This window comes from Cnephaeus nilssonii, assembly GCF_951640355.1.
Source record: "Cnephaeus nilssonii genome assembly, chromosome: 21".
NCBI classification, from domain to species: domain Eukaryota; kingdom Metazoa; phylum Chordata; class Mammalia; order Chiroptera; family Vespertilionidae; genus Cnephaeus; species Cnephaeus nilssonii.
In genome coordinates, this window is record NC_137092.1 from 43,012,097 (window position 1) to 43,033,836 (window position 21,740).

Sequence of the window (21,740 nt, forward strand, 5' to 3'; positions counted from 1 at the left end):
GCCACCAGGTGCCCGCCCCCAACCTCCAACCCTCCGCCCCCTCACACCCGACCCCTCACATCCGACCCCGGCCCGCCCGGTGGCGGCCGTCGAGGGGCGCGCTCCCGACCCCGCCCGCGCTGCGCTCGCACCGCGTCTCTGGCGCGCGCGTTGGGGCGCTGGAGCAGAGCCCCTCCTCTCTCAGGGGAGTTCGGGTCCAGGAGCTGAGGTGGGGGCTGTCCCCCCCCCTGAGTACCCAGGCCGAGTGCCGCCCGGCCGCCCCTTCTGCCCCCTCCGCTCCTCTGAGAAGGGGAGTTTGGAACGTGGGCTGTGGGAACTGTGTGTGGGAACATGCAGGAGTGCCCGTTTCCGAACACGTGGGCCACGGGCTGCAGCGGGGCTGGAAGGTCCCAGGGCGGGCCGGGCGCTCCGGCCTCCGGCTGCCCCGGTTACAGCCCGTCCCTCACCCGGGCCGCGCCGGTGCCCGGGTCCGCGCGCTCAGAGCCGTCCTCGGTGAGCGCGCTCCTGGCGGCAGGGGCGCCTGTGTGGGTGGCTTCACCCTCATCTCCGGACAGGACAGCGAGTCAGCCTCCGCTTTTCACAGCTTTGGTTGCTCTTGGGGGGCGGGGGGGGGGACAGCCCAACCATGTTTGGATTTAGGAGGGACTGCTGTGTATCAAGCAAGCACTTTTGTGACAATAAAGGATCCCCCGTTAATTTCGGACTGGCTCTCCACCAGCCGGGCCATCTGACAGCACAGAACCCAGTCTCTGGTGGGTTGGGACCTGCCAGAGGCCAAGCTGCTTCCCTTCCAACAAAGTCCGCCGTCTGAGAAGCCTGGGTCAGCAGCCCTCTGCTGGGCACGCCCCACGAACGGCCTACCCACCGGCTCCCCGATTCTCCACAAAGGACGCCGGCCCGGGGGGAGAGTGATAAGGCTCAAACCACCCATCAGTAGCATGTCTCTTTAATCGTTGTTATTTACAATGTATCATTATCAGACTTACAGAGAATAAATAAAGAAGAAAATATACAATTGGTATCTCGTTCTTTTTCTAATACAGAGACTTCTTCATGCTCTCTTTTGGAATGACTACAATAGTTTTAAGCACAAATTAAGTCAGTTCTCTCTTTACCCCTGGACAAGGCACGGGGCCTCCCCAGTCCGCAGAGCCGCCCAGGCGCGCCCCCCTCAGGAAGCCTGCTCTGACCCTGCAGCAGAGCCACCGAAGGGACGGAGGGGACGGGCGGGCGGCGTGGACTGTGAAGGGCGGGAGAGAGCAGCTGGACGGACGGCAAACGCGGTGTGTTTGTAGGAATGCTCACACCTTCCGTCACTTCCAAGCCTCTTCAAGAAAACAAGTTTTCGCTCGGAGTGAAAACTATCCCTCAAACCTCTGCAAACCCTCCCTGCACTGGTACCTGCGGGTCCTGACTGCCTGCAAGCTCGGGCGAGCTCGGGACTGACTGGTCCTGCTCCTTTAGAGTCCGGGAAGTCATTGACAAGATGTCTGCAAAATTTGTTTCAAACGGGCTGGATTTGGGGCCAGAGTCCGGTGCCTGCTCTGGATGGGGTGCCTTATACAGAACGACCTTGAAATGCTGTCTGAAGGCCTCGAAGAGGAAGGTACACACAGGAAATCCACAGATGGAGGCTCTTCTCCACCAGGTAAGGTCTGGCCCTTTCTACTCTTTCCTCAATTAAAACAAACCCTCCATAGCACCGCAGAGCAATTCTCCCTAATCAACAGGCATGCAGTTTGACAAGTTCCTGTTTCTATATTTCATTCATTCAAAAACAACACTCTGAGCATGCATGGGGTACCCAGCGGGTGAGTCTGGGCCAGGAGCTTTACAGGATATGGGACGATATGGGACGCAGTGGGAAACAAGGTACAATCTTGTGAGTCCTAAACAGGGCACTTAGGACACCGCCACAAACCTCACGGCTGGGAGCCACAGAGCTGGAGCCTCAATACCACCCCCTGAAATTAGTATTTAATTTGGTCTAGTGTGGTTTATTTCATCTCAGAACAGATATGTAGGCAAATGAAACCTCTACTATTCTGAAAATAGTTTCTTATCACATTTAGGGTCTGTACCGCTGTATTCCAGTCCTCCCACAAGGAGCCCTGGGGCCGTCACTCGGTGACACCCACTCCTTGCCTGGTTCACTCTGGAGTGCCCTCTGCCACAGTCACGATCCTTCCTTGCTGCAGAAACATCAGGAACCGCCTGGATTTCCCTTTACACCTGACTAGAGGCCCGATGCACGGAATTCTGTAAGAGCAGGCCTTTCTTCCCCCGGCTGCCGGCACTGGCTTCCCTCTGGCACCCGGGACCCGGGCTTCCATCACAGCCCTGGCTTCATCCGGAAGGTCATCCGGAATGACGTCCAGTCTAATTAGCACATTATGCTATTATTATTATTATAGATTCTGTAGCCAGCAAGCCATGTCAGGTCTTCACTGTCCCCTGTGTTGCCTGATCCTCCCAAGTTGTTCTCGATTGTTCCAGATGCTAAGCAGCCAAGCAAGGTCAGCAGATGCGTGCCCGTGCACGGCCGGGCAGGCTCATGCTCACTGATAAAGGAACAAGTGAGTTCGTTACATTCTCTTTAAGGGTTTGTACATTTGTTTCCAGATGGTGTCTTTCTCAAGGCCTCCAAGCAAGGCGATGTTACCAGTGGGAAAGCCTGGTGTTAGGGTGAGGCCAGTCTGTACTAGTTTTGCAACTTCTTGCCAGTTTTAAAATGTTTTGAAATGACTAGTTTTAGAAACAATTGCCTACCAAGTAGTGCAGCTGATTGTAGCAGAGAACTCAAAATGCCAGCAATCCAGTCATCCATAACCATTCCGGCTTCTTCCCGTGCTGGGAAGCGTTCCAATGCGTTTACCAAGTGGAAAAGACATTCATCTGCTTCTGTAAAAACGTTAATTTCAATTCCGGAGGATTTCCCAACATGCACCAGGATCTGTAACTCCCGGAGGCATTCAGGGACCTGCCATCTGCCAGGCCACAGGTCAGAGGTCAGAGGTCTTACAGAAAAGGCGAAGAGGGCAGGACTGAAAAATCAACTTAGGATCAGGGACCTAGCAGTCCTGTTTGAAGAATAACTTAAGCCGTAACTGTAATTTTCTTCACTTTTCATAGTTTTGGGCAAAACAGATGCTACTCTGTTTTAGAATATCTCCTTGGAACTTCTTCCTCTTGCCCTCCTCTCCGTCCTCCTCTGACACAAAACAGGGCTGAGCTCCGCTGCCTGCGGGAGCCTGGATGGCGGGGAACGACACGGGGCTTCCGGCCGCACCCACCTCTGCGTGGGTGTCAAACGAGGCTGCGTCGACCGAGCTCGGGCCTAATGCTTCCCTGTTTCTGTGGCCCCTCCGGGCCCAGCAGTGACCCCTTAACCAAAGCACGAGATGGGACGCAACGCCGGGTGGTGGTCTGCCTGCTCCCCAGGCCCAGGTCTGCAGCCCCGGCAGCTCTTGGGGACCAGGCCCACGGCGGGCGGAGCTGATGGCTTCCAGCTGAGGACACAGGCGCCCAGGCCTCCGCCCTGCTTCCTTGGGAACGCGGGGCCTCCCGCCGGGCCCCGTGCGCCACGTCCACGAGGAACTCCTCTCTCGGAGGCTCTACAAAGCTCCCTCTGTTCACACTGCCCGACGTCTCCGCTTCTCATCCACATTTTTATCATCGCCACCATCCGGAATTCCTTCGCGGCATACATATCCTCCTTTCACCTTCACGACACTTACTTTTTCTGCCCTGACTCGGTTCCGTCTCCAGAACAGAGTCTCGCCCTCGCCGGAGTCTGTCTGGCTTCCCGACCCTCCGCAGCTACCTGTGCGAGGTCCTCTCTCCTTCCTGCGGCCTTTCCCTGCCGCCGGCCTCCCGCTCAGCCACACGCACATTCGTTCACCATCTGCCACCCCTCCGTACTGTGCTCGGTCACACGGTGGGCACCTGCAGGCGATCCTGCCCCAGCACTAACACCACCGCCCCCTCAGGCCCTCCAGGCCAGGCCCTTCTGAGCCGGTGAGTCTGGCCGTGCATCCAGGGCGGGGCCTGGCTCTCAGCACATCGACCCGCCTCCACAGACATTCCGATCTGACTCCACAACCACCACCTGGACGGAAAACGTTCCGCAGACAGAACAAAGGTGACTTAGAAAGGGTAACAGATGCCACCTGGAGCCGGGGAAACCCAGACACACCACATTCCTTTTACATAGGACTGCGCTCTGTGGGCTCATGGAATGCAGGGGGTTGAGGCGAGGTGTGGAAAAGAAGCAAGAGGAGAAAAGTTAGACACAGGACGGGAGAAATGCCGCCCTCCTGCCCCTCAGCAGGCCTGGCAGGGTCGCTGGGCCCCGCTGGGGGCGTGCTCAAGTCCCTTGAATTCTAGAGAAACGTGATGACTGGTCTTGTGTTCACCCTACTGGCCCTGTGGTGCCAGGTTGGCGTTATTCGGTGCCTGAGCTGCTTCCAGATGAGATTGGCTGTGGTTGTCGGACTGAGGAAGGCAGGCCTCTGCCTTCCTCCCTGGGCTGGCCCCGGGGGTCTGTCCTCAGAGGCGACCACAGGTGTCCTGGGGCCTTGCTCAGCCCCACAAATGAGGACCTGAGCCGGTTCCTTATAAAGATCAGCAAGGCGTGTGTGTCTCCTGTCAGCTGTTCCTTCGGGGACTCTGAATAGGACGTGACGCCCACATGGACCTTGGACGCAGAGAGGGGCAAGCCCCGAGATGTGAGAGAGCGTGGTCAGCCCGGCCTGTGTCCGATGAGAGGACGGGCGTGGGAGCGCACTCGTGGCGGTGTTACTAGTGCGGCTGCAGCAACTTCCCGACAGCCTCTTCCCGACCACAGTTCTCGGGCAGGAGATGAGCAGGTGCCCAGCCAGCGCAGGACACATCGGACTGGGAGCCCTCGCGGCCACCTGCTGCCACGCCCTCATCTTACAGACCAGGGACCCGTCCAGGCGGCAGAGACGTCCAAGATGGCACAGTTGGCTCAGAGCAGAAACGGGTCAAGCTCCCTAAGCGACGTGGTCCTGACTCCCACCTGTGAGCCTCCAGTTCATCGAGGGAGACCGAGTCCCAGGACACGGCGGGAAGGGCGTTTGCTGGGGGAGAGAGAGGCCCCACCAGTGCCCTGGGGAGTGGGGGTGAGGCATCTGCCATGGCCTGGAGCAAGGCTGGGGGCTGAGCAGGGATGCAAGCCGCGTCCTCTGCCGTCTTCTCTTGTGTCCCCTTCACGGGAATTGGGGCTCTCTTCACTGCTGTCCACTGACTCTGGGGTGTGTGGGGTAGGGAGCTTGGGAGCTGTTCTGACGGGACTCTGATTTGACTGGGTATCTGTTGCCACAAATTTGGAAGCCAGACCTCCCTCATTCCCTCCATCACGCTTGACCTGTGCAGAGGGTCACCCAACACCATCTCACACATCACTGCTCTGGGGTCCAAGTCTACGTCTGTCTCCCCTAGTTCTTCCGCCCACTCATCCTACGTGCCCCTGGCAAGTGGGGGGGGGGGGCGCTCCCCTATCGCACACGCCTGAGGAGCCCAGATTCATTTATTAAAACAGCTGGCAGCTTTGCGGCAGATGACCAAAGGGCCGAGATAAAGCTATCGAAACACCAGTTTCTACAGATTCAAAAGCGGCCTCACTGAGACACACCGACCATGTGGTAAGACGGGGGCTGCGCTGGCTTGTTTGCAAATGACAACCCTCCCCACCACACGGGACAGTTCTTCCCGTGCAGCCTCTGCGTCTAGGCACAGACCGCAACCCCGAGCCCCACCACAAATGAACAGAACGCCCTTTCTGGGCAGGGGTTTCCAGACGGGGTCAGCCACGCGGACCGAAGAGGAAGCGCCGAGTGGCCGAGCCCAGAGCCCACACTAGGAAGCAGACCCGCCGTCCGAGCCCCTGACCCGCCGGCCGAGGCCCGCCGGCCGCGCTCTCCCTAACCTCATCCCAGCGTCCCTAAGACATGAGTATTCTTCAAGTTTTTATTTCTGAAACTACTTTTAAAGGCAACATGGAAAAAATATTGTAGAGTCTGCACATTTATAAACATAAGCATATTTAGCCTTTATAAATTACCTAAATTATCTAGCCTTTGTTCGCAACACTTTGGTACATCACTGAAGATTTCTTTACTGATTTTATCTGCCCTAGCAGGTTTTTTTTTCTTTTTTAGTTCTTTAACGTAAAAAAAAAAAGTATATATGGGTGAGGGGTGGACAGTGGGTGGAGCAGTGGGAAACGAGGGGCAGGAGAAAAGGAACAGCCTGCCTCGCGTGCACTTGCGTCCGTGGCGTGGCGTGGCGTGGGCGCGTGGCGCGGCGTGGCGGACCTGGCCCGTGAGGCGGTCACTCGTCCCCCTGCTGGAGGAGCAGCAGGTGTATCTCCTGGAACGAGGGCCGGTGCTTCGTGTCCCTCCTCCAGCAGCTCAGCATCAGCTTGTACACGGAGTCGGGGCAGATGGCGGGCTGCGGGAGGTACGTCTTTGGAAACAGAAAGGAGAAGTTTAAGGAAAGAGGGGGGGATTCGCCCTCATCCCACCGTCCTGAAGGTGGTCCCTGAGTCCCGAGGGGGCCACGGCCTGTTGGCCCCTCCCCCCCCCCCCCCCCCCCCCGCGTCTCTTCAGCAGGACTTTCTGTTCTGGGGTCCCTACCACCAACCCAAAGGTCAGGCGGCAGCAAAATGACATCTCAGTCTGGAGACCAAGTGGTTAGAGCCGGGGGTCCATTCCAGGCGTCCCCAAACTACGGCCCGCGGGCCACATGCGGGTGTTTTTGCCGTTTTGTTTTTTTACTTCAAAATAAGATATGTGCAGTGTGCACAGGAATTTGTTCATGGTTTGTTTTTTTTTAAACTATAGTCCGGCCCTCCAGCGGTCTGAGGGACAGTGAACTGGCCCCTGTTCAAAAAGTTTGAGGACCCCTGAACCATGAGCTTCCAAGAAAAGTGCCCTCGGGAGATTCTTCACCATTTGTTAAGCTAAATTGACAACAAAAATGTTAAGCACATTTACTTTAAGTATTGCAATGACTCCTATATAGGCTTCTATGCCCTTTCAATTGAATGCAAAGGATTTAAGGTTTGCCCAAGCGACGGGCCCTGAGTATAAAATTCCTTCTAGAATTCATGTCGCTGAAGTCTTCCTGAATGATAGCCACTTTGTTCGGTACGTTGTGATGGTAACGGTGCCAGCGGAAAAGCACAGACAGACCCTCATGCATGGCACCTGGCAGGGCAGTGGGAGAAACGCCCACTCTGTGCTCCAGCCCAGACTTTCACAGTTCACATACCGAAACTCTACCTATAAAATGTAAAGCAGTAAAGTAGGAATTGTAAATTAACATAATCTAGCTATACTAATAAAAGAGTAATATGCTAATTAGACCGGGAGACCTTCCGGACAAAGCCGGGCTGCGAGGGAAGCCGGGGTCCCGGTGCCAGAGGGAAGCGGTGCCGGCAGCCAGGGAAGGAAGGCCTCCTCCTGCATGGATTTCGTGCACCGGGCCTCTAGTATTTACCTAATAAAATGTACTAACATAAAGTAATAAAATAGAAATTTAATAAATTACATTTAGTAAGTTAATGTGTTAAATAATGTTTTCTTTTAGTTTATTGATTTTTAGAGAGAGAGGAAGTGAGAGGGAGAGAGAGAAACATCTACTGGCTGCCTCCTGCACGCCCCCTACTAGGGATTGAACCTGAAACCTGGACAAATGCCCTGACCTGGAATCGAACTGGTGACCCTTCAGTGCACAGGACAACACCCAACCAACTGAGCCACACTGGCCAGAGCAAATTTAATAAATTTTTATTGAAAATTTAAATCTGTGCTTAGAGGCTTACACAGAACAGGGTGGTGATATATGGCTTTGGCCTGGGCTTTTGTCAAATATTTGACTTCACTACTCAACCACTGGGCATTTGATCAGAATATATTAGTTCACTACCAGTGGGAAATGATGGACTTTTTACACTGAATATTTTAAAATGAGTAATAAACTGCCATTTGACCCAGTGATCCAACTTCTAGAAATATATCATAAGAAACACCAATCAGAAAGAATGTATGCCCCTCTATGTTCATAGCAGCACAATGTACAATAGCTAAGATCTGGAAACAGCCCAAGTGCCCATCAGCAGGCGAGTGGATAAAAAGCTGTGGTACATTTACACCAGGGAATACTATGCAGCAGTAAAAAGACGGATCTCTTACCCTCTGAGACAGCATGGAGGGACCTGGAGAGTACTATGCTAAGTGAAATAAGGTAGTCAGAGAAAGACAAGTATCACATGACCTCACTCACATCTGGAATCTAATGAACAGAATAAACTGATGAACGGAGTGGGTCCAGAGGCTGGAAGCAGGGAACAGAGTGCGGAATCTCGGAGGGAAGGTGGGGGAGGGTCATCAACCAAAGACCTTGTGTGCACACATGCATGGCCCATGGACACGGACAATGGGGTGCTGAAGGCCTGAGGGGGGGCGGGGGGGCTGGAGGGGGCCAACGGGGGGGATGTTTAAAGTGGACATAGTGTTGAATTATTTTAAAAAATAAAGAATTGTTTTAAAAAATAATAATAAAATAAAATGAGTAAAAAATCCCAGAGATTATTACAAATTGAAACTCCATTAAATGACAAAACTATTATATCGTGAAACAGAAAGGAGAACTTCACTGAACAGCAGAACATGTAAGTAGCCACACTTGTAACCTTAGTGCTACGTCGAAGCTGTTTGACACGTGAGCAGCGGTGGACCTGCGGGGCCAGCATGCTGGCTTCTGCGGGCTGTTTGTGGTCCGATTCAGCCTCAAGGACACATTCCCCCTGTGAGACTTCAGTCCCCAAACGGTAAGCTGAGAGACAAAAAGTCACCATCTTCCTCCCTCGTCCAGAATTCCAGGAGCTGCTCCGCTGGAACCACGCCTCTTCCCAGAAGCCCGGCTGGCGCACTGGCGAGAGCACTGCTGGGCCCTCGCCTTCCGCCTGCCCACGCGGTAACCCTGCCCTTGGCCACGGGAGGAAAGCTATTGCCTCACAACCAAGAGAGAGAATGGAAATCCCTGCTACACGTGGCCACCGAGGAGCAAGTAAAGTCCAGCCGCAAGCCCTCCCACGGCAGCCTGCCATTTCCCATCTCCGGCCAGAGCCTCCTCTCCCAGCTGTTGGCATGTTCTGGTCTGAGATGCCGCTCCCAGGGGCCCTGCGGCCGGGCCCTGCGGGGAGGTCACGGAGGCAGCCTCCGGCCTGCGAGCACCTGGCCAGGAACGGGGCCCAGGAGGCTGGGAACCTGCTTGTCCTGTCCTGAGAGGCGGGGCACCGGCCGAGGGTGGGCGTCCAGGGCGCACCTGATTGTCTCGGGATGTGGACGGCGAAAAACACCGCCAGAAAGTCCACACCGATTTTTCATGAATGCTAATAAATCACTTACTTACTTTCAAGCTTCTCTTTGTCAACCAGGGAGACAAACCTCACAGTTTAAATCAAGAGCTAGATCAAGCCTGAGAGCGAGGATTTTACTTCCGGGAATGTCTGGCTGGAGAGGGGCCTGACCTGCCCCCTCCCGCCCCCCAAGGATCCGGGAGCGGAGGGACACAAAAGCAGGGTGTGTGCATGGTGCCTGGGCAGGGGCTGGTCTTTCATGTTATCTGGATGATTCTGACAAAGGACTTCACCCGTCTTCCAGCCAGCCCGTCCCGCTAAGTCAGGCGCCTTTCTCTCCCGACAGCGCCGGCCCCGGCCCCCAGCCCGGCCTCACCTGCCTCCCCTGGTCTCGGAAGAACTCCCCGGTGTTCTCGATGACCTGCTCGTCCGACAGCTGGGAGTAGGGCTGCTCCTGGCAGAAGGTGAAGGCCTCCCACAGGGTCACCCCGAAGGCCCACACGTCGCTGGCCGTGGTGAACTTGCCCTGTTTAATGGGGGCAGGAGAGGAAATCAGAATCACCCGCCCGCAGGTGGGGCTGGGTCTCCCAACCTGAGTGACCCCACCCCGACCCACCCCGCCCCCGGGCTCTGGAACAGCGGGCGGAGGCGCTGAGCGGACGGGAGTCCCCGGCACCTCGTGCCTCACTCAGGGCTGTGTCCCCTGGACACGGGCTCAGGGCCAATGGTCAGAAGAAATGACATTTGGGAAAAAAAAGTCTCTCTTATCCACCCACGGTCCAGAAGACCAAGAGTTGAGTAAAAATTATAAAACAAAGAATGATGAACATAAAATAAAAAGTAAATGGTGAGAAAATAGAAAAAGTAAATAAATTTTAAAAATTAAAAAAAAGTAAATGGTGATAATCATTAAAATAAAAATACAGAGATCAGTGTAAATAATGAATTAGAAATATGGTTATGAAATTAATACAGAAGAAAACTATTTTATGTGGATAACATTTCTTTAAATGTTTTTTTTAATTCCCTAAACTAATTAAGACCACTCAGTAGGTAGGAAGGAGAGAGGGAAAAAATACTAATTCCCTTATCATCATGGGTGTATTTTTAACCCTTTCCCCCAAATTTCCTACAGTGAGCACATTTCATTTACCAGCCGAAACAGGCAAGTGCTAAAAAGTAACCATTAGCACTCAAAGCAGGTCATCCCATCGGAGCAGACACCCAGCCTGCGGCGGCCTCGGCTGCCTGGGAGTCCCTGGCCGGGCGCCTGCCCCGGCGCGGCCCGCTCACCAGCAGGATGCTCTCCCAGGACATCCAGCGGATGGGCAGCACCGCGCGGCCCTGGATGCGGTAGTAGTCCCCGCTGTACAGGTTCCGGCTCATCCCGAAGTCGGCGATCTTGATGGTGTAGTTCTTGCCCACCAGGCAGTTCCGTGTGGCCAGGTCGCGGTGGACAAAATTCAGGGAGGAAAGGTACTTCATGCCAGAGGCGATCTGAGTCGCCATGAACTTCAGGTTGGCATAACTGAGGAAAAACAAGAGGGAAAGTCGCCTGTGGACAGAAGGAGCCATGACACGTGCACATTCCACACGGTCCCAGCAAACGCCGACCCCCACGTGGCTTTCTCTTCCCGGGCAGCTACTCCCCACACGCCAACCCCGCCGTCCGGACACGGCGAGCTGTGGGGTTCGCTGCTCCCCGTCTGCAGACCAGGTTAGTGTCAGGAAGGCAGACAGGGGAGGGCCATGGCGGTTACCTGACAGTGGGCACCTGGCTGGGGGTGGAGCTGGGCGGCTCGTGGCGGGAGAGGAACTGGTTGAGGTCCCCATTCTCCATGTACTCGGTGATCATGCACAGAGGGTCGTCGGCGATGCACACGGCTAAGAGGCGGATGATGTTGGCGTCCTTGAGCCGGGACATGATCTTTATCTCCTTCAGAAAATCGTTCCTTTGGAGAGAGACACACGTGGATAAGCCCAGAGAGGCCAGAGCCAGAGTCCGGAGGCGAAGGTGGCACCGCGCCCGTCCTACCCCGCAGGAGTCTGGTTCCCAGACGGCCTTCGGGAGGACAGAGGACCAGTTGAGCTGCCTCAGTCTCACAGCCTGGAGCCAGGCCCCGGCCGCACTCTGACCTTCTGAGAACAAGAACTGTGACAGTCACATCGGCAGCCTGCACCCAGCCACAGGCTGCACCAGACACATGCCGCCCAGAACCTCTTCACCGCGAAGTTCACCTCTTCACCGGAAATCGCGTCTGACATGCACAGCAGGCTCACCCCCTGGAAGAGCCCTGGAGCCACTCTATTAATAAAGCCCAGAGCCCTCGGGCCCACCTGGAAATCCTACGTCTTCTCCTGCGGGCGTTTCTTCACACGGGCACCTCAGCTGGCGGTCCCAACATCAGCACAGTTTCTTACAGTTGGTGTGGGTAGCCATATGGGGTCATTTCAGAAAAAGTACTCACTGGGCCAAGACTAGTCATTGTTCCTGCATTTGGTGACGGCCGCCCCGAGTCACAAAGTGGCTCTGCCCTTCCCCACAGCGATGTTTGGGTGGGTGCGACCACCAGCCCACAGTCCCCAAATTACTGGAGCAGATCGGTTAGTCTCCTGGGAGTTTTCTAGGAAAATTCTATCCATGGACACCCCCAAACCAATCAAGTACAACAACCCCAAACAGGGGTCCCCATGGCTCTACAGGGGCCAGAGCCCTGGCCACCACCACTGCTCAGCGGGCGTGGACGCAGGAAGAGGTGCCATCGCTGGATGAGACCCAAGGGGTCATCTGTCATTCGTACTCTTGTCCTTCAGACGGGGGTTCTCAGTTCCAGTCCCGGGCCCCTCAGCTCTCCTCCCTGCCTTTTCTTCTTCATCCCACACCCTGCCGTTTGCAAGACCTTCCTGTACCCGATTCGCCGTGTTTGGGGTTCACGGTGTTTGAGGGGGATCAGAAACTTTCTCTCACTCTGAGTCTCAGCGAGACCAAGAGGCCAACACAAGTGGGGAAGCGCCTGGTCCCCGGGTGGGGCCTCGTCGGGGCCCGTCTGTGGAAAGGTTGAGGACAGTGGAGTGGCGGGGACTGCGATCTATGGGGGAGGGTCCCCGTTGGGGAAACTGCTAAAGGCCCGTGGATCCTTTCGCTTTGAGGTCCATGGTCCTTTTCCAAGTGGAGGTAGCTTCTCACTGGGGGGTTGCTGGACATAGGAGAAAAGGAGCACGAAAGAGGGGAAAGATGAGAAAGTAAATGGAGATGGAAACAAGGACGGAGAAGGCTGAGCAGGAGTGTGTGTGACCGGCAGGTAGGACACTCGGGAGCCTCTATGGACAATGGCTGAAGAAGCGCCCACTCAGACGGCCACGTGTGGGGCTGGTCAGGCCGTGCGGACGGTCAGGGAGTGAGCAGGGAGCCAGCCCAGTGGGAAATGTGCCTTTGTCCGGGAGGGAGATGGGGAACAAAGGTGAGGGTGCTGGCCCGGAGGAGATAACGCGTGACCATGGAAACGTGGGGTGGCTCACAGACCTAACCCTCTCCAAAGAAAAGCTTGCTCAGAAGTTTCCCGGGGTGTCCCTCATCTGAGGATGAAACACACCAAGGAAACTCAAAATGCAGCCACAGACCTGGCGTTCTTGTTGGCGTCTGCCCGGAGCATCTTCACGGCCACCAGGACCGGCTGGCTGGCACTGGCATCGACGGCAAAGTCTTTGCCTTTGAACCTTTCCATTCCCTCCACTTCACAGAGATGGACCTGGACGACAGGCATGCGTGTCAGCATCAGCGCTCCCCAAGCGGCACAGCCTCCGAGGGCGCCTCGGGGGAGGGACGAACACTCACCACACACGTCCAACCATCAGACGCATAGAAGGTACATGTGACACGTCTACCACCCAAATACGCATACAAACAACACGACGTGTGTCTGCCTTATACAGGAAGTATCCACAGACCGGAACACGGCACACGTGAGTGAATGAGTGTGCGGCACAGCATTCACCACAGCAGGGCTCCCACCCAGCGCGGGCCTCTGAAAACGCTTGGACCTCTCTGGATCAGACAAAGCGCCAGGCAATCTCCCAAGATGGTCCCTTAGTGCAGGGCGGGCACTGCGAGTGCGGGACCCTGTAACAGCCCGGGAGCCTGTCTTTACCTCGGGGCAGGATGAGGACAGAGCACGGACTCCTGCACGTCCTGCAACACCAAACCCACCAGGCGGGAGCACGCCACGCCTGACAACCAGCCCCACGCGCCTGTTAACCCGGCGTCACCGCAGGAGCGGGAACGGGAGCGGGAGCGGGGAGGGCCACTGCTCTGACCTTGGGAGGCAGGTGCGGGCCAGGACTCAGGCCGGCCCTGAGGCGCCCGCCCGGCTGCTCCTCCTCGGCCCCGGGCGGGTGAGGGACACAGGTGGGGAGCGTGTGCAGACCCTCGTACACGTAACTCCCATGAAGGGAGAACAAAGTGGCCATCGAGAACGGTGTGGGACAGTTCATGAGAGACGGTCACGTCTTGCGGGTCCCCACCCTCCGTCACCCTAACAAATGGAACGTATTGACTGCTCTCGGGGACTGGAGAGCCTGGTGCTGAGTCTGCTTTAACTCTCCCACACAGAAGCCAGCGGACCCAGGAAGCCACGGAGCCGGGCACAGGTGAGGTGACCCACACCGTCTTCCTGGGGAGACCGCGGGGAGGCATGGCGGGCACCCGCAGGCCAGTCCGCCGTGGAGGGACTCCGCTCTCCGGCCGCGTCTGTCAGGCCACTCACCTCCCCGAACTGGCCCTCCCCCAGCTTCTCCTTGAAGGCGAGGAGCTTCCGGGGGAACTCCTCCACGGCCACGTCCTTCCCCGAGAGCAGGTCCATGGTGAGCGCGGGCACGGAGTAGGTGTTGCCCCCGGTCACGCCCTGCAGGTTCACGATGTCCGCCTCTGCGTAGTGGGGCGCGCCGTCTGCGCCGCCGGGCGGGCCTGGCTTGGCGAGGCCGCTGCAGCCTGGAAGACACGGGCGGAGGGCTCGCTCTGGGGCGGAGGCTCCTGGGGACCCCAGCCTCCCCGCCCCCCACGCTGGGCTCCCAGCGGCTTCCTCGTGGCTTCGGCGTGTAGGCCCCACCGGCCTCTCCTCCTTTCTCAGACCACAGGCCCGCGAGCATGTCCTTGGGTGACGGGGGGGGGGGGGGGGGGGGGAGAGGGGGGGGGACGCTACTCCAGGCGGCCGGTGGCCTGCGGGGGGGCGCTAAGGCTGCAGCTCTCTCTAACAGCGTATTCCCTCACTGTGCGGCACCACCACAGCTTTAATGACAGTTTAGGTGTTGAAATGCTTCCTGGTAAATTTACAGGATCTAGTCGAAGACACTTGCTAACTTGGAAGAAAACATTAAACTACGAGGGGGCGTTGGCGTCCAGAAGCCCGCTGCGCTGTCCGGCCGGGGACGACGCTCAGTTCTGCCCTTTCCCTGCGCCCCGTCTGAGCACCCCGAGGCCAGCGCGGCCTCCGCGCAGCACCCCGAGGCCACGCAGGCAGCTTCCTCTCTTCCCTCCGCAGCGCCCCACGGGGTCTGTCGCCTGCCCTCCCCTCCCCTGAGCACCGTCCCCACCCCGACGGGGCCCAGCAGCCCCTCTGATGTGGCCCCACGGCCATTTTAAAGGACACGGGGGGGGGGGGGTGAGCCCGCTAGCACTGCTTTACCAGCGGATCTTTTCCCGAAAAAGCCAGCAATAGGCTCATAAGAAATCTTGTGTGACCCCAGTAAACCTCACCAGAGAGAGACGGGCTGAAATGGGGGAACCGGTCTGGTGGGGAAGCTAGGCACCCAGGGCCCCGCAGCCCCGTCTGCTCCTCCCCCAGGGGACCCCACAGACGTGGTGCTGGGCAGTCCCTTCTCTGGGCACGTTGCCCTCTGTCACCTGAGGAGGCTGGCGAGGTGGGCGTTCGCCCTGCGGGCACAGACGCCTCAGGGACCCCTTCTGTGCACTTGCTCCCACCTCTGAGGTGGGCCCTGCCAGCGTCTGCTCGGGCAAGAGCAGAGGCGCGGCGCTCGGTGGAGGCGCGTGGGCGCCGGGGAGGGCGGCGTGGGCCACTGGAGCTGACCAGCCGGTGGCACGCCCCCCCTCGGCCAAGGCTGCCCTCAGCTCTCTGCCGCCTCTTTCAGCCTCACCCGGCTCCTCCTCTCCGGGGGCGAACTCTGGGAGCTTGCGGATCAGCCTGGAGGGCTCCTGGTAGTCGGGCCGCAGCGGGAAGATGCGGTCGTAGGTGGAGCTGGAGCCCTGCTCGCTGGGCGGTGAGGAGTGGCTGTTGTGGAACATGCTGGACTGGCTGGGCAGGGACAGGCTGACGGTCATCTCGTCATCCAGCATCCTCCGAGAAGCCTGGGCAGGGCAGGGCAGGGAGGGCTTGCTGCACAGGGGCCTTCCGGCTCCTCTCACCTTGCCCCCCCCTCCCCTCCCCCCAGGCCTCACTTCGCGTCCCCTGAGGCCCTGACGGACCTATTCACCTGACCCGCTAGAGCCTGTCCGTACCAACCAGAGCGCTCAACCCCGCGCTTCGATGGCCTCGCCAGCAGTGGGCTTGGCTGGCTCCCCCTGCGCTGCTGGGGACTCAACATGTGCCACGACAGTGCGTCCGTGCTCACCAAGTCCCTCTCACCGGCTTTCCTAGCAGCCGTGCAAAGGCGACAGAATGGCCTGCGTGCCGGTGCATCCACCCGCGTCAGGAGCACAGCAGCTCCTGCTGGTCGTCCTGTCTAAGTGACCTGCTGCTCCCTCAGAAAGAGGCAGCGTCTGGACCTGGGACTGCTGGCCCTCACCTCACACTGTGGGTGCCGATGAGAAACTTAGACGCCTGCTTCGTCCCCAGCCTGAGGGTCCCTGTGGCAGTAAAATCCCCAACCCTAAGCGGAGCCCAGCACACTGGGGCGGGGGGGGGGGGGGGGGGGGGCGGCGCTCAATGCGTACGCTGAACCTCCCGAGAAAGATCCGCGCACGCCATGCCCGGAGCCCGCAGGAACTACAGCCTGAAGCTAATGCTGAGTGACGCCCGGGAACGGGGTCTCCACGCGGCATTCGCCCGCAGCGCTCGGAGCCACGGGGCCTCTGCAATGACCTTGCTCAGGGTCCAGGGGGAAGAACTTTTCAAGGACCAAGATAAACAGTCCAGAGTTTCTCTCCTTCGTACTGGAGCCCAGTCGGCATCCTCTCCGCCCAGCGCGGTGGTTTCGGAAGCTGGGCCCAGGGAGGGGGAAAGCCTGGCTCACAGAGAAGGACAGCTCCGGAGTGGGGAGCACAGACCCCGCCCCTCGGGCCCAGCCTACTGTGCCATCAGGACCCGGCCGCGCTCCTGCCCAGCACCCTCAGTCCACAGCACCAGCGCCTCCACCTCCACCCCCGCCCCCGGGCTACCCTCGCCCTGGACGTCAGACGCATGTCCAGGCCTCACGCTTGCGGCAGGTGCCTCCTGTCAGCCTGCAGTCACTATTTGTGGTGAGAGCTTTAACTCAGGGAAAGTGCTGTCAGACTGCCGACCGAGGCCCTACGTCACAGGGAAGCGCAGGCCTCGCTGCTGTGAAATGCTGCGGCCGAAACCCTAGCGCCAACCTCGGTCATCTCAGACACTGACTGGAGCAGCTCAGTCTGGAGCCCCGTGATGCCGTCCGCCCTCCCCGTGGGCACGGTCTCCCGGGGACCTCCCAGGCTCTGCCTGCCCCGCCCCTCCCCTCACAGGCAGTGCCAACCCCACAGCCCACGTCCACGGGAGCTTCCGGCCCAGGAGGACGTCCACGGCCAAAGGTGGAACCGTTACTCCTCAGAAGAGCCTGCGACGCTGAGCAGTCGTGTCCAGAAAACTGGCCTCTGGCCCAAGCAACCAAGCACGTCACAGCGAGTCCACCTGTGGTGAGCTGAGCATGTTTTAGAAGAAAATAACATATTTCAAGACTGACAACTGAAAGGACATAGAGACCGGGTGTGAGTCGTGTGACGGTGAGCACGTCACGTGTTCTCATGAGAAAGGCCGTCAGGTACAACTCTGCCCAACTCACCGTCTCTCAGTGAGGGTCAAGTGAAATACACGTGGAAGTCCTTGTAGACGGTAAAGCGTCAGACAAATGTAATAACAATTATTCAGATAATTTGGCCTGGACAAGAAACGCTGAGGAAGGGGCCCAAAGGGGTGGCCAGTTGTAACGTTAAGCAAGCAGAGAAGTAGGAAGAGCATTGTGAGAACGTGGCTTGGATATTAGTGAGGCTGGATGTTTTACACACACACACACACACACACACACACACACACACACACACACAGAGACACCAAAAAATAAACAGCAAAGAAGAGGAGCAGCATTGTCAGAGATTTTAGGTAGGTATGAGTTGTCCATCAGAATCACTTGTTAATTTTTTCAATTGTGTTTTAAGAGAGAGAGGAAGAGAGAAATAGAAACATTGATGGAAGAGAAACATTGGTCAGCTGACTCCTGCGCATCCACAACCTGGGCATGAGCCCTGACAGGGAATCCAACTGTGACCTCCTAGTGCATGGGTCAATGCTCAACCATTAAGCCATACCAGCTAGGCTCCTGTTAATGTTTTAAAATAAATAAATATATGTATATTTTTTATTGATTTCAGAAAGAAAGGGAGAGAGAGATAGAAACATCAATGATGAGAGGGAATCATTCAGCAGCTGCCTCCTGCACGCCCCACACTGGGGATGGAGCCTGCAACCCAGGCAGGTGCCCTGACCGGGAATCAAACCATGACCAACCAGGTCAATGCTCAACCACTGAGCCACGCTGGCTGGGCATCCTGTTAATTTTTTTAAATGCACATGTCTGCACCTCCCTCTCCATCCAGGAATCAGCATCTCCACGGCAAAGCCCGAGTTAAGATCTAACAATTGGGAGGAGTTCTCTGGGGAGGTCCCAGTCTCCACTCTGAAAATGAGAACGTGGGCCTGGCCCGCTCTTTTCTGGCTCCTTCAGCCTCTCCACCCTGCGCTTCCCGGGGCCTGGGCGAGCTCCTCGCTGGGTGCAAACTCTCACAGTTCGCCCTTGGGTCCTGGGGCAGCAGCGGCCTGGCGCCTCCTCACCTTCTCCAGCATCTTCTGCCAGAACTGCCTCCAGAGGATGGTGACAATGACGGCCAGGAGGATGAAGATGATGGCCACCAGGCAGCCGATCAGGATCCGGGTGTTGCTGTCGTCGACTTTCAGCATTGGGTCTGCAACCAGGAAGAGAGGCGGAGAACGCTGTCATCTCGTGGGACAAGGAAGAGAAGGGGGCCTGGACCAGGGACAGGGGCCTCCAGTGCCACCTTAGCACCTGCTTCTTCTCGGCCTTGCTACTCAGTCCTCCCGCTCCTCCCCCGTGTCAGACTGCATCATGGACAGCTTTCCAACTTTCCCCAAACGCTGTTCCTCTATCAGCACGGCCGGGGTCCACGGGCCCCTCGTCACCCCTCATGAGAACCAGGTGAGGGTCCCGGCCTGCGCTCTCGGAGATGTGACAACTCGCAGAGGCCCGTCTTTGAGACCCAGGGTCACGCATTTCCCAGGCGGCTGGCTCCTGTGGCCAGTGAGTGTCGGAAGCAATGGACACAGGTCTGCATATTTATCTCTGATTAGAGAGACTGGTGCTGCTTCTCAGCATCCCGCCCATCCATGGAGACCCCGGGCCGCGGGTGGAAACGCCTCCCCTGCTTCTGTTCCCCGTTCCCCAGCTCTCAGGAAGCCACCGGAAGCAGGCCGCCTCCGCCTCGGGCGAGCACATGCGGGCAGGGAGGAGGGGGAGCTGGGCCTACCTGTGGGGGGCGCTGTCTCTGGGCAGAGCCACCTGCGCCAGTGCCCACCCAGACCGCAGGCGCAGTCTCCGCCCCAGGAGCCCCCTTCACTAGTTGTGGAAGGCAGACTCACCGTAGGTGGTGGGCGCCCCCGGCGGGGCGGGCGGGGCCCCGGAGGTGTTGTACATGGCAGCATCTGTTAAGGACAGACAGGCTGAGTCAGAGCGGAGGGCCAGGAGCAGGCAGCCGTCTTACAGGGGGCGGCCCGGCCCGGCCCGGCCTGCCACTCACCTTTCTTAGACATGAAATCATGTCGTACATTACACAAGAATGTCACCATTCGTCTATGTAGTAAGCGCAACCTCTCGGCCTGCCACTCACCTTTCTTAGATATGAAATCATGTCATACGTTACACAAGAATGTCACCATTCGTCTATGTAGTAAGCGCAACTTCTCGGCCTGCCACTCACCTTTCTTAGATATGAAATCATGTCATACATTACACAAGAATGTCACCATTCGTCTATGTAGTAAGTGCAACTTCTCGGCCTGCCACTCACCTTTTTAACCCATTGGACGCCATAAGCGTCTGCAGACGCAAGAGGCAGACCTTCCCCACAGGCCACATGAGTCTATAAAAAAACATGCTTTCCCTCAGTGGCAGCCCTGATCAACTTTAAAGTCATTTTTCGTGAGAATTTTCAGCTGAAAATATTCAAGAACACCCAGATTGTGAGTAATATATTTATAATATTCATTGCAAATTGATTTTTTAAATTAAATTCAAAATACCATGGTGTGTGGGGATGGTTTCCATTTTGGATGCATGGCAGTTAACTGGTTAAACATGAAATCATGTCTTACATTAAACAAAAATATCACCATTCATATATTTAGTAAGTGCAACTTTTGTAAAATTTCTGTGTAAGTTATTATATACTAGGTGCCATGATATGAGAAAGAAAGAAACAGTGATGTGGCCCTGGCCCGTTTTGCTCAGTGGTTAGAGCGTCAGCCCACGGACTGAAGGGTCACGGGTTCAATTCCGGTCAAGGGCACATACCTGATTGCAGGCTCCATCCCCGGCCCTGGTTGGGGCACATGTGGGAGGCAACCAATCGTTGTGTCTCTCTCACATCAATGTTTCTCTCTCTGTGTCTCTCCCCCTCCCACTCTCTCTAAAAATTAATGGGGAAAAAGTCCTTGGGTGAGGATTAAGAAGGAAAGAGAAGAAGGAAGGAAGGACGAAAGGAGGGAGGGAGGGAGGGAGAGAGGGAGGGAGGGAGGGAGGGAGGGAGGGAGGGAAGGAAGGGAGGAAGGGAGGAAGGGAGGAAGGGAGGAAGGGAGGAAGGGAGAAAGAGAGGAAGGGAGAAAGAGAGGAAGGGAGGAAGGGAGGAAGGGAGGGAGGAAGGAAGGGAGGAAGGGAGGAAGGGAAGGAAGGAAGGAAGGAAGGAAGGAAGGAAGGAAGGAAGGAAGGAAGGGAGGAAGGGAGGAAGGGAGGAAGGGAGAAAGAGAGGAAGGGAGAAAGAGAGGAAGGGAGGAAGGGAGGAAGGGAGGGAGGAAGGAAGGGAGGAAGGGAGGAAGGGAAGGAAGGAAGGAAGGAAGGAAGGAAGGGAGGAAGGGAGGAAGGGAGGAAGGGAGGAAGGGAGGAAGGGAGGAAGGGAGGAAGGGAGGAAGGGAGGAAGGGAGAAAGAGAGGAAGGGAGAAAGAGAGGAAGGGAGGAAGGGAGGAAGGGAGGGAGGAAGGAAGGAAGGAAGGAAGGAAGGGAGGAAGGGAGGAAGGGAGGAAGGGAGGAAGGAAGGAAGGAAGGAAGGGAGGAAGGGAGGAAGGGAGGAAGGAAGGAAGGAAGGGAGGAAGGAAGGAAGGAAGGAAGGAAGGGAGGAAGGAGGAAGGGGGAGGAGGAAGGGAGGAAGGAAGGAAGGAAGGAAGGGAGGAAGGGAGGAAGGGAGGAAGGGAGGAAGGGAGGAAGGGAGGAAGGAGGAAGGGAGGAAGGGAGGAAGGAAGGAAGGAAGGGAGGGAGGAAGGGAGGAAGGAAGGAAGGAAGGGAGGAAGGAAGGAAGGAAGGAAGGAAGGAAGGGAGGAAGGGAGGAAGGAGGAAGGAAGGAAGGAAGGAAGGAAGGGAGGAAGGGAGGAAGGAAGGGAGGAAGGAAGGAAGGAAGGGAGGAAGGAAGGAAGGAAGGAAGGAAGGGAGGAAGGGAGGAAGGGAGGAAGGGAGGAAGGGAAGGAAGGAAGGAAGGAAGGAAGGAAGGGAGGAAGGGAGGAAGGGAGGAAGGGAGGAAGGGAGGAAGGGAGGAAGGGAGGAAGGGAGGAAGGGAGGAAGGGAGGAAGGGAGGAAGGGAGGAAGGGAGGAAGGGAGGGAGGAAGGAAGGGAGGAAGGGAGGAAGGGAAGGAAGGAAGGAAGGAAGGAAGGAAGGAAGGAAGGGAGGGAGGGAAGGAAGGAAGGAAGGAAGGAAGGAAGGAAGGAAGGAAGGGAGGAAGGGAGGAAGGGAGAAAGAGAGGAAGGGAGGAAGGGAGGAAGGGAGGGAGGAAGGAAGGGAGGAAGGGAGGAAGGAAGGGAGGGAGGAAGGGAGGAAGGAAGGAAGGAAGGG

General features: G+C 57.1%; 1 protein-coding gene across 1 annotated transcript in view; it reads right to left on the reverse strand.

The window, feature by feature from the left end:
- Positions 1–4,501: 4,501 nt before the first annotated feature.
- The window catches only part of DDR2 (discoidin domain receptor tyrosine kinase 2), a 75,347-nt gene continuing 58,108 nt past the window's right edge, over positions 4,502–21,740 (reverse strand). The window contains exons 9-17 of the mRNA XM_079761969.1: positions 19,285–19,347; positions 18,463–18,593; positions 15,539–15,749; positions 14,152–14,375; positions 13,010–13,137; positions 11,149–11,340; positions 10,682–10,916; positions 9,765–9,914; positions 4,502–6,489 (exon numbers count right to left, since the gene is read on the reverse strand). Of these exons, the coding sequence (XP_079618095.1) occupies positions 6,355–6,489; positions 9,765–9,914; positions 10,682–10,916; positions 11,149–11,340; positions 13,010–13,137; positions 14,152–14,375; positions 15,539–15,749; positions 18,463–18,593; positions 19,285–19,347 (1,469 nt within the window). The 3' untranslated portion in view covers positions 4,502–6,354. The remainder of the gene's footprint in view (positions 6,490–9,764; positions 9,915–10,681; positions 10,917–11,148; positions 11,341–13,009; positions 13,138–14,151; positions 14,376–15,538; positions 15,750–18,462; positions 18,594–19,284; positions 19,348–21,740) is intronic.